Source organism: Monopterus albus, unplaced genomic scaffold (genome assembly GCF_001952655.1).
Source record: "Monopterus albus unplaced genomic scaffold, M_albus_1.0 scaffold105.1, whole genome shotgun sequence".
Lineage (NCBI taxonomy): Eukaryota > Metazoa > Chordata > Actinopteri > Synbranchiformes > Synbranchidae > Monopterus > Monopterus albus.
The window spans coordinates 263,900-275,052 of record NW_018127985.1 but is presented as its reverse complement, the minus strand read 5'-3'; the positions used below and the strand labels follow the sequence as shown (position 1 = coordinate 275,052).

At 42.9% G+C, this 11,153-nt stretch overlaps 1 protein-coding gene across 1 annotated transcript in view; it reads left to right on the top strand.

The window, feature by feature from the left end:
* The first annotated feature begins 3,571 nt into the window (after positions 1 to 3,571).
* LOC109965856 (sperm-specific antigen 2-like) overlaps positions 3,572 to 11,153 on the top strand; it is a 13,661-nt gene continuing 6,079 nt past the window's right edge. The window contains exons 1-2 of the mRNA XM_020610219.1: positions 3,572 to 3,770; positions 9,355 to 9,845. Of these exons, the coding sequence (XP_020465875.1) occupies positions 3,572 to 3,770; positions 9,355 to 9,845 (690 nt within the window). The remainder of the gene's footprint in view (positions 3,771 to 9,354; positions 9,846 to 11,153) is intronic.

Below are 11,153 nucleotides of genomic sequence, written 5' to 3'. Positions count from 1 at the left end.
GGCAAATAAAAATCTTGACTTGACTTGACTTGACTTAAACAGTGACAAAGAGCATGCATAGCTTAGCCAAGGTTCTGGCTAGTGAAGAACATACCATACCATACCATACCAACTTTATTTATAAAGCACTAAAAACAACCAAAGTGGACCAAAGTGCTGTACATTGCAATAAAACAATATAAATTATAAACCACAAACAACAATATAAAATATAATCAATCAAATGACTAAAATCAACACAAAAATATCAAAATGCCAGGGAAAATAAATGAGTTTTTAAAAGAGACTTAAAAACAGACAGGGTAGAGGCTTGTCTAATGGACAGTGGTAAATCATTCCAGAGTTTAGGACCAGCAACTGCGAAGGCTCGATCGCCTCTAAGCTTACGCTTCGTTCTTGGGACACTCAAGAGAAACTGATTTGCTGACCTCAGAGAGCGTGTGGGTGTATGCCAATGAAGCAAATCAGTTAAGTAGGATGGTGCAGAGCCATGAAGGGATTTAAAAACAAAGAGTAAAATTTTGTAATGGACCCGAAAATGGACAGGTAACCAGTGTAGGGAGGCCAAAACTGGAGAGATATGTTCATATTTCCTTGTACCTGTTAAAAGACGCGCTGCTGCATTTTGGACCATCTGGAGGCGATTGATAGAAGACTCACCGACCCCAAGATACAATGAGTTACAATAGTCCAAACGGGAAGTAATGAAAGCATGAATAAGCGTCTCAAAATGCTGTCTAGAGACAAATGCTTTTACTTTAGCCAACTGTCTGAGGTGAAAGAAACTAGATTTAATGACAGCTGCAATTTGGCTGTCGAATCTTAAATCTGGATCCATCTTAATACCTAAATTTAAAATATTCTTTTGATTAGAATGAACCAATGAGCCCAAGTCAACAGATGGTGAACCAACAGAATCACCGAATACAATCACCTCAGTCTTATCCTCATTCAGCTTTAAAAAGTTAAAAGCAAGCCAAGATTTAATGTCATCCAGACATTCAAGAAGTGTGCTAACGGAAGAGCTCATCTTATTAACCGGTAGGTAAAGCTGGCAATCATCCGCATAAAAATGAAAGGAAACACTGTGATTCCTGAGTATAGTACCAAGTGGGAGAAGGTAAAGGGAAAAAAGAAGGGGTCCAAGGACCGAGCCTTGTGGTACCCCATACACAAGGGGCTCAGAGGAAGATACAGCATCTCCTAGTTTCACACAGAAGGATCTATCCTTAAGATAAGATCGAAACCATTCCAAAGCTATCCCCCGGATACCCACCCAGTGCTCCAAACGAGAAATAAGGATATTGTGGTCCACTGTGTCAAAAGCAGCAGTCAAATCTAAGAGCACTAGGACCACACAATTCCCTGAGTCAGTAGCAAGAAAAATGTCATTTAAGACTTTCACCAAGGCTGACTCAGTACTATGCTGGGTTTTAAACCCTGATTGAAAAGTCTCAAGAATATTGTGCTCATCTAAGAAAGCCAGTAACTGAGCATAAACTATCTTTTCAAGGACTTTGGAGAGAAAGGGCAAATTGGAGATGGGCCTAAAATTTGAGAACACTGTGGGATCCAGACCAGGTCTCTTAATCAGCGGCCGCACCACGGCATGTTTAAACATCTTTGGAACCAGGCCAGAGGATAAACTGCTATTAATAATGGAGAGAACAAATGGCCCCACAACTGGAAAGATTTCCTTTAAAAAACGAGGAGGAACAGCATCATTTGGGGAACCAGAGGGATTCAGTCGCCCAACAACCTCCTGACAATATGATAAGGACACACACTCAAACTGGTCAAAGACAGCAGAGCAGGGACGAGAAACAGAAAAATCGTAAACAGGAGGTAAAATTTGAGCTCTGGTAGAAAGAACCTTATCATTAAAAAAGAATAAAAATTTTTGACAAAGGGCGGGGGAAGACTCAAAACAGGCAACCTGAGGGACATTCAGAACTGAGTCAATAACTTTAAACAACACATGAGGCTTATGACAGTTTGACTGAATGATATTAGAGAAATAATTTCTCTTAAGATTTTTCACAGTTTTTTGATAATCATGCCAAGAGTCTTTAAGTATCTGAAGTGACACTTGTAGTTTGTCCTTTTTCCACTTGCGCTCAGCCCTGCGACACTCACGCCTGGCAGCACGGGACTCTTCATTTAACCAGGGCTCGAGCTTAGTCTTGGGGCGCCTGGTCCTCAATGGTGCCACCGCATCGATGGCGGCCTGACAGGTGGAGTGAAGGTGTAATGCAAGCTCTTCTGTATCCGTAGAATCAGGAATAATGAGGTTTCCATTAATAAAGTCAGAGAATTGAGTGAAAGTGGAGGAATTAAATACACGGCAGAGCCGTGGGGCAGCGCAAGGGGCAGTAAGACAATAATTAAGATCAATTGCAAATAACACGGGCAAATGATCAGAAAACACAGCATCACAGATTTCCAACTCACGAACAGGTACACCATAAGATAAAACAAGGTCCAAGGTGTGCCCATGCTCATGGGTGGGACCAGCCACAGATTGTGTGAGATTAAAAGAATCAATAAGATCTAAAAAGGCCTTAACTAGAGGTTTGTCAGGGCAACAAACATGTATATTAAAATCCCCAATAATCAAAACCTGCTCATATCTAGGCATAAAATAAATCAGGAAGTCAGAAAAATCACTTATAAAATCCTTATTAAACTTAGGTGGGCGATAGATCACAGCCCATAATAGGGCCGGAGAGTGTCCCAGCTCGAATAAGGACATCTCGAAGCTGGAAAAAGAAGGTAAAGATAAAATCTGCTTGCATTTAAAAGTCGATCTAAACACTGTCGCTATTCCCCCTCCACGGCCCGATGGCCTCGGGGAATTGAAAAACATACAGTCAGGCGGCTGCAATTCAAGGAGAGCACTAGACTCACCCACGCCCAGCCAGGTCTCAGTCACGCAAATGGCCAATACAAAAAAGAAGCCAGAGCTAGAAGACCTTCCCTATCATTAAGGTCTCCTGTTTGAGAACACTTAGACTTCCTGGTGAAATACAAAAAGTGATAAAGACAAGTGGATAAGACGTCTTATTTGTTTATTGTTTATTGCACTTCAGTCAGCAACTTAACATGTTCATTCAGTAGTAATTGGGTTATGTTTTTGGCAACACATCAAACTTGCTAACTCATTTGAAATGGCACCATGTGAACATGAATATCACCACTACAAGGAAGAAATGATCATAGTACAAAGCAGTACAGTGCTGCTTCCTTAATCATTTAAACAGCCTTTCTTGGTTATCAGATCAGTTATTAGCAGTTTACAGTAGTATTCTTTTTATTTTATGTTTTATTTTAAATGCAATCGTAAAAAAAAAAAGATAAACTCTTAATGTTTACAAAAGTTTATAATAAATGTTAGGCAACTTTATTTCATGACTTGAAGGTTGAGGAATGTACCAAACTGTGATTTGTGTGTACCATTATACATCTGACACACACAGACACACATTTTCAGTGGAACCATTTATTAGTGTACACTAGTGACTACTCTGCTGTGATGTAATATATAACTGGCCCTTCTTCTGTTGGCAGTGAGATGGACATACTGAACTTGTGGAATGATGACCCAGAGCAGATTCTCTTGGAGCTGGGCTTTGGCTGTGATGAACCTGACCTCTCTGGACGCATCCCAGCTCGATTCATCAATTATGAGTCTCAGGCAAGAGGAATAAACCTCCAGGTGTTTCTGGAAGCCCAGAAGAACCGACTGGACCTGGAGAACCCAGATGTCAGCAGTAGGTTTTAGCACTATGACCAGTGGTATATGTGAGTGGAAAAATATTTCCAACATGGTACAGTGGATTCAGACCCCTTCAAGTTTTCTACATTTTGTTAGGGATTCAATTAAACTTTATCATCAATCTACACATAATGCTTTACAATGACAAAGCAAAAACAAATTTTTGTGGAGTATTTTGTGAATGCATTAAAAATAAAAGACTGAAATATCTGCATAAGTATTCAAACCTTTCACTTAGTAGTTGGTTAAAGCACATTTGACAGTGATGACAGCCTCATGTTTTCTTGAAAATAAAGCTGCAAGCTTGGCACACCTTTCTTTTGAAAATTTCTTCCATTCTTTTTGGCAGAATCATTCAAGGTCAGCAAAGTTGGATGGGGAGTGCTGGTGCACAGCCATGTTTAGGTCTCTCCAGAGATACTCTCTTGGGTTCAAATACGGACTGTGGCAGGGCCACTCCAGGACTTTCACAGTTTTCCCAAAGACACATTTGTGTTTTCTTGGTGGTATGCTTTTGGTCATTGTCTTGCTGAAATGTAAACCTTCACTCCAGCCTGAGATCCTGAGCACCCTGGAAAAGGAACTGCTCTGTGGGTACATGTCATTTCTCTTATAAGATTGTTCCTACATCCTTGGACTTCACCTAAACCAAAAGTCATTCCAGTCGACCGAGGATGTAGGACGTAGGCTGTTCCAAGTGTCTTGTATCACCTTTGAGGACCAAAGAGCAAGAACTGGTGCTGGAGAAGCCATGACCAAGAATATACAAGACTATCCTTCATGGAAGTTGTTTGTGAATTGGCATGCCCCTTTATCAGAAATGAATTAGTGATTGGACACTTCAGATGAAGGATCTGAAGAAAGGAATGTGGTTAATAACGTATTTTCTTGAGTTCTCCTTACATTTTCCTTGTATCATTTCTATGCATCTTACATGGGAGGGACTGAGACACTGGTGATATCGCTGAGAGCAACTTGAAGTTCAATGGCTTGCTTAAGGACACTTCAGGTTGTGAAAGCCCATCAACCCCACAGCATGATGCTGCCACCACCATATTTGACTATGGAGATGGTATTAAAGAGGTGATGCTCAGTGCCTGGTTTTCTCCACCCATGCTGCTGGTTCAGTCTTTGCTGCAGGTGATGTGTCTTCCTGGCTTGCTTCCCTGTGCTTTCTTGGTCCTTTAGAACAGAAAAACAACCGAACAGAACCTCCAGCAGCAACTGCTGAGAAGTCCTTCTGTTCCTTTTATTGCTGTGGTTTTTAAAGGCTTTCAGCAAGTTAAGCTCCCTCTTCTTCTCTATGGAGTTTTGCTGTGACAGTTCATGTAACCATCGCTGCCTTCCCGCTCTGTAAATTTTTTCCATCCCTTCTTCCCAAAGAGGTCTGGCCAGTCTGCAGTCGTATGTCTTTCTCATTCCTATGGAACCAAAAAAAATAACCGAACAGAACATCCCGCAGCAACTGCTATTTGTTCCTTTTTTTTTTTTTTTTGCTGTGGTTTCTAAAGGATTTCTGTAAGTTAGGCTGCCTCATTTTCTCCAATCAGACTTATCCATTTTACCAACCCTCACTATCTCTGACCTTGGGACAGCTGTCAGTTGCAGCTGCTGTGTTATCTCTTGGTCCACACCCAGGCAGTGCCAGCAACCACTAAAAGTTACCATGACTCAATGTTGTTTTTTTCCCCATTTTTCTTCTCTTTCAACTTCTCTTGCTGTTTTCCTCGTCCTCCTTGGTGTCTAGCTGTCAGGTCTGGTCAGCACGACCTGCCTCTCTTTCTTTTTTCTCTCCTGCTTTTCTCTTTTCTAGTGGGATCCGTGCCTCAGCTGTGTCGCTTTTTGTAATTAGTGACTCGTGGGTTGTCGCGCACAGCTGAGGCGTGTTAGGTAATCATCCTCCTACCTTATTTATACCTCTGGCGGACGCTCCGCCATCGCCGGAGCATTACCCAAAGTATGTGACTTAACGTGCATTACGTTACTTACCAAACTTTCCTAACTCGTATACCCTGTAGCAGATATATATTTCGTGGTATGTATTGTATGTCATTTTGTTTTTCCACCCTGACAGTTCCTGTGCTGTGAATCGCATTATGTATGTTGATTATATGTTTAGTGTTGCACGTCAACGCTGACAGTTCCTGTGTTGTGGATCACATTATGTACGTTGATTATATGTTTAGTGTTGCACGTCCATGCTGACAGTTCCTGTGCTGTGGATGTCTTGTTTTTTCGTTCGCCAGTCCTCCTCCTTAGTCATCTTTACACCTTTCCGTTCTGATCCTCCTCCTCTCCTGGTTCCTGCCATTAGTCTGTCTACTCCCCTGTTCATCTTGGTCTCCTCAGTCGTCTGTGCTCAGCCCTGAGTTGTATGTATTCATTGTCTCGGTTCCTACCATTAAAACCTCCTGTTTTTTACTAGCACCTGGGTCTGCAAATTGAGTCCTACCTTTGTTCTCCCTCACCCTCCAGGTGAGGGGGACTCAACCTGAACACTAGCTCTTCCACCCACTCATCCACTACTTTGGGGGGCTGTGGCTCAGGAGGTAGAGCGGGTCATTTCCTAACTGGAGGATTAGTGGTTCAATTCCCGGCTTGTCCAGTCAACATGTCAAGGTGTCCTTGAGCAAGACACTGAACCCCCAGTTGCTCCTGGTGATGTGAACTTGGGAGTCCAAATGGGTGAATAGTGTGAAAACGCTTTGAGTGTGCTGTAAAGTGTAGAAAAGCGCTAAGTATAAGACCTTTTACCACATATTCTGCATTATCCTTTTCTTTTTCCCAGAGGTCTGCTGGTTTCTCTGCCATTGGTCCAGGTATGACAGGGGAATACAGGTTTACCATCAACTCCTCCATGTATTCCTCTTCCTGCACTGGAATACTTTCTGTCATGGGTGCATTTTCCTCTGGATCAAGTGACACCTTCCCATGTCCATTGTCCTTTAATTCTTACATGAACAGGTTGGCAATTACTGTATAGGAAACACTGGTGAGCCCATAGCACAGCTGTGTTGCTGCCCCCTAAACTGGAAGTAGGTAGTGTTTAAACCAAGTTCCAGCTGAGTGCATACATGGTCTGGGGTGAGGTTAGTCCTGCTGTTCAGCGTGTCATCCTTCAAGAGTCTCTACTTCACTGCCTTAACTGCCTCTGTGGTGGGGATGCCAGTGAACAAGGATGTTACATCATATGAGACCATGGTCTCGTCCTGGTCCAGCAGCAGTTGTTTGACTTTCCATTCAAAGTCCTGGGAGTTAATTATATGGTTTTGTGTGTTTCCCACCAAAGGAGCCATAATGGTGGCCACATGTTTGGCTATGTTTTATGTCACTGACAATGGGTCTGAGTGGGGCTCCTTCCTTGTGTATTTTTGGGTAGGCCATAAAGGCAAGGGATGGCCTCCCCGGGGTATAGTCCGTAGTGTAGTCGCCGGTCTATAACTCCCTCCTTTTCCAGCTTCTGTAAACAGTCTATAACCTTCTTGTAGCCACTGGTTGGGTCCCTCCTCAGTGCTTCATATTTGGGGGGCTCACTGAGGAGGTCGGAAACTCTGGTCTGATAGTCAGCTGAGTTTAGGACTACCATACACCTGCCTTTGTCTGCTGGAAGGATTGTGATGGTTTCATCCTCTAGTGCAGCTAAAGCCCTACTTTCCTCAGGGGTAAGGTTCCAGGATGTGAGTTTGGCACTGGCCAAAGCGGCTGTAACCTTCATCCTCAGGTCTTCCGCCTCTGTCTCAGCCAGCTTGTTGTTCGTAATGGCCGACTCTGTGGCTGTGATGAAGTTTACCACAGGAATTTGTCTGGGTGTGGCTGCAAAATTTAATCCCTTGGCTTCCTCTGCAGGGTGGTTGGGTGCACCCTTACAGATAGGGTGAGGAGCCCGGTCACCTGGGAAGAGCTCAGAGTAGAACCACTGCTCCTCCACATCGAGAGGAGCCAGCTGAGATGGCTCGGGCATCTGTTTCGGATGCCTCCTGGGCGCCTTCCTAGGGAGGTGTTCTGGGCATGTCCCACCGGGAGGAGGCCCCAGGGAAGACCCAGGACACGCTTGAGGGACTATGTCTCTTGGCTGGCCTGGGAATGCCTCAGCATTCTCGCGGAGGAGCAGGAGGAAGTGTCTGGAGAGAGGGAAGTCTTGGCATCCTTGCTTAGACTTCTGGCCCCGCAACCCGATTCCCAATAAGCAGAGGAAAATGGATGTATGGATATTCTTCCTGCTGTAACCAGGTTTCAGACAGACACAATAAGTCAATGTAATGTTCACTTATCAAATCATTCACTAACTGAGATTTAGATGAAAGAGATCTGATATTTAATAGTCCACATTTGATTGTCCTGTTATTTTCTATTATAATACGAATAGTCTTAATTTTAATTAGGTTCTTATGAATAATTCCTCCCGCCGTCCCTGGTAGGCTAGTGGTTAAGGGCCAGCGCTCTCACCACTGCAGCCCGGGTTAATTTCAGGGTTGCATCAGGAAGGGCATCCGGCATAAATGGTGCCAAATGTCAACATACGAGTCATCAGTGTGACGACCCCTAAATGGGAAAAGCCGAAAGTGACTTTTTATGAATAACTCCTCTTGAGTTGATTTTTGATTTATATAATTTAGGTGGTTGGGGACAGACACAGTCTCTATGGAGTACTGGGAGTTTTGGGTGGGTAGCAGCTGCAAAGAGACAGCAGAGAGGCATGTGACTACACCCCTGCAACCTGGAGTCAACTCTGGGTTGTCATAATTTAGGTTGTAAAATAAACTCATCCAGATTTCTAGGTATGAGAGCCGCACCACCGAAAGTGGGATGGATGCCATCTCTGCTAATCAGACCAAATTTTCCCCAAAATGTTTTATTTAATAAAGCTTTTGTTTAAGTTGATTTTTGTGAATGTATACATTGCAGGAGTGGCTGTGGCTCAGGAGGCAGAGCAGGGCGTTTCCTACGCAGAATATTAGTGGTTTTATTCCTGGCTTGCCTGGTCAACATGTCAAAGTGTTAAGGAAGACACTGAACCCCAAGTTGCTACCGGTGATAACACTGGTGTGTGAATGTGTAAACATTTGTGGGTGCAAATGGGTGAATGGCCAAGTAGTGTGAAAACGCTTTCAGTGTGCTGTAAAAGTGTAGAAAAGTGCTATACAAGTATAAAACCATTTACCATGACTGCACAATGACAATTAGTATACACATGTAACAACAGTAGCGGCAGTAAATCACTACTTGCCTGTAAAGGGTGCTTGAACATGATGTCAATACATATCAATTGGAGGATATAGTGGTGTAGATTAATTATGTACTGTACATGATAGGCTTGTGATTTTCATTTAATGTTTGACCTTTGTTGATTATGGCAGTGATGATGATATTTGACATTGTCAGTGGTAATAGGTTTTAATTTAAAAAATCTTGGTCTTTAGATGTCCCATACTGTATAATGTTATTGGATAATGCTGTGTGCACTGATGTCAGTGAGTTACTTGTTCCATGACCATCATTAAATCTGCCTACTGTAGCTTTTTCAAACATGTTTTCATACTTATTTATTATCACCTCTCTTCTCTTTTTGCTTCCTTCAGATCGTTTTAGGCAGCTCGAGGTCCTCCAGCAGGTAACAACAGCATTTTCCTCCTTGATGGTGTTGTCCTCCTCACCCCCTATGAGAACACCGCTGGGAAAAGACCTGTCTCCTGAGGCCCAGGAGAAGAGGAGGTACATGGGCATGCTGTTCAGAAGAGCATCAAAGAAGTCACTCAGCCAAATGCACAGCCATAAAACCCAGGAACCAACACCTGAGTTGCTGCACCCTCCACCTGGCTTTGGAGACCAGAAAATTCCCTTAAAAAGACTCAGAACTGGTCTTTTGGAAACTGTGTGTCTGAGTCCTCTGGCAGAGGAGCAATTAGATGGTCCAGTCCCTCAGACCCAACCTCAACTGGTTTCTTTCATAGCCCAGGAGGGAGCACTTAGACCTGAGGCTTTAAAGGAATGTGACCCCCTGACAGTTAACACTTTTTTAGAAAAGAAGACAGGCCCAGGGCAGGCCACGGAATCATTTGAAATGGAAGAGGCAAGTCACAAGAAAACAAGTTCTATTGCAGCAAGGTGGTTTCTGTTATACATGAGGCCCATGTGGTACATGTGGTGATTACTCTAGGAGTAATAATATTGTAAATGTAACAATACTTATGTTAAGACTTAGGTTAAGGGCAGTGGTCAACAAAATGTTTAGACTGGCGGTTTTCATAGTGTGAAGCATGCCTCCCCAGGATTTAAGGGGGGGGTGCAGTGTGAGAAAAGATAAGCCAGAAAAAAACAACTGTAAACATCTAACTTCAGCTGTGCTATGCGTGCGGCAAAATGTACAGAAGTAGATCTCTGCCATAACATTTGAGGGTGCTCTAACCACATTTAAAGTACTACTCAGGTTACAACTCAGCATTTGAGAGTGCAGACTCCAGTTTGTAAGCACTGTAATACCCCAGTTCTTTTATTAGACAGATCTGAAAAACGAAGGAGTCCATCTTTCTTCATTTTAGTGCTGATTTATTTTAAACCACAAGCAAAGTTACAAAACACAACCCGGGTGGTTCCTTCCTTGAGAGACACACACACTCTGGCTGCTGGAGAGAAGAGATCACGGAAACACAGAGCCTAATACATTTATACATTTTTGGGCTAACCCCTTACACAAAAAGATTATAAAACATCATGAGATGGAGACAGTCTGATGTCTCCTTCTCTTATCTTATGCTCCACATGCTTCGAGCACTACAGGTATGTGCCAAAAAATTAGAATATCGAGGGAAAGTCCATTTATTTCAATAATTTGTTTCAAAAAGTGAAACTTGTATGTTATATTAGTTCACTACACACAAAGTGAAATATTTCAAGCCTTTATTTGTTTCAATTTTGATGATTATGGATTAAAGACAAAAAAAAAAACCCAAATCCAGTATTTCACAAAATTAGAATATCATGACAAAGTTCAACATTGTAGGCTCCCTGTGTCCCAATCTAGTCAGCTAATTAATGCAAAACACCTGCAAAGGTTTCCTCAGCCTTGAAATTGTCTCAGTCTGGCTTAGTAGGCTTCAGAATCATGGGGAAGACTGCTGACTTGACGGTTGTGCAGACGACCATCATTGACACCCTCCATAAGGAGGAAAAGTCTCAAAAGGCAATTGCAAAAGAAGCTGGATGCTCACAGAACGCAGTATCAAAGTATATTAACAGAGTGTTAAGAAGAAGGGAAGAATGTGGCCGGAAAAGGTGCAAAAGTGACAGGGATGACCGCAGCCTTGAGAGGATTGTCAAGCAAGGGCGATTCAGAAATCTGGGGGAGCTTCATAAGGAGTGGACTGAGGCTGGTGTCAGT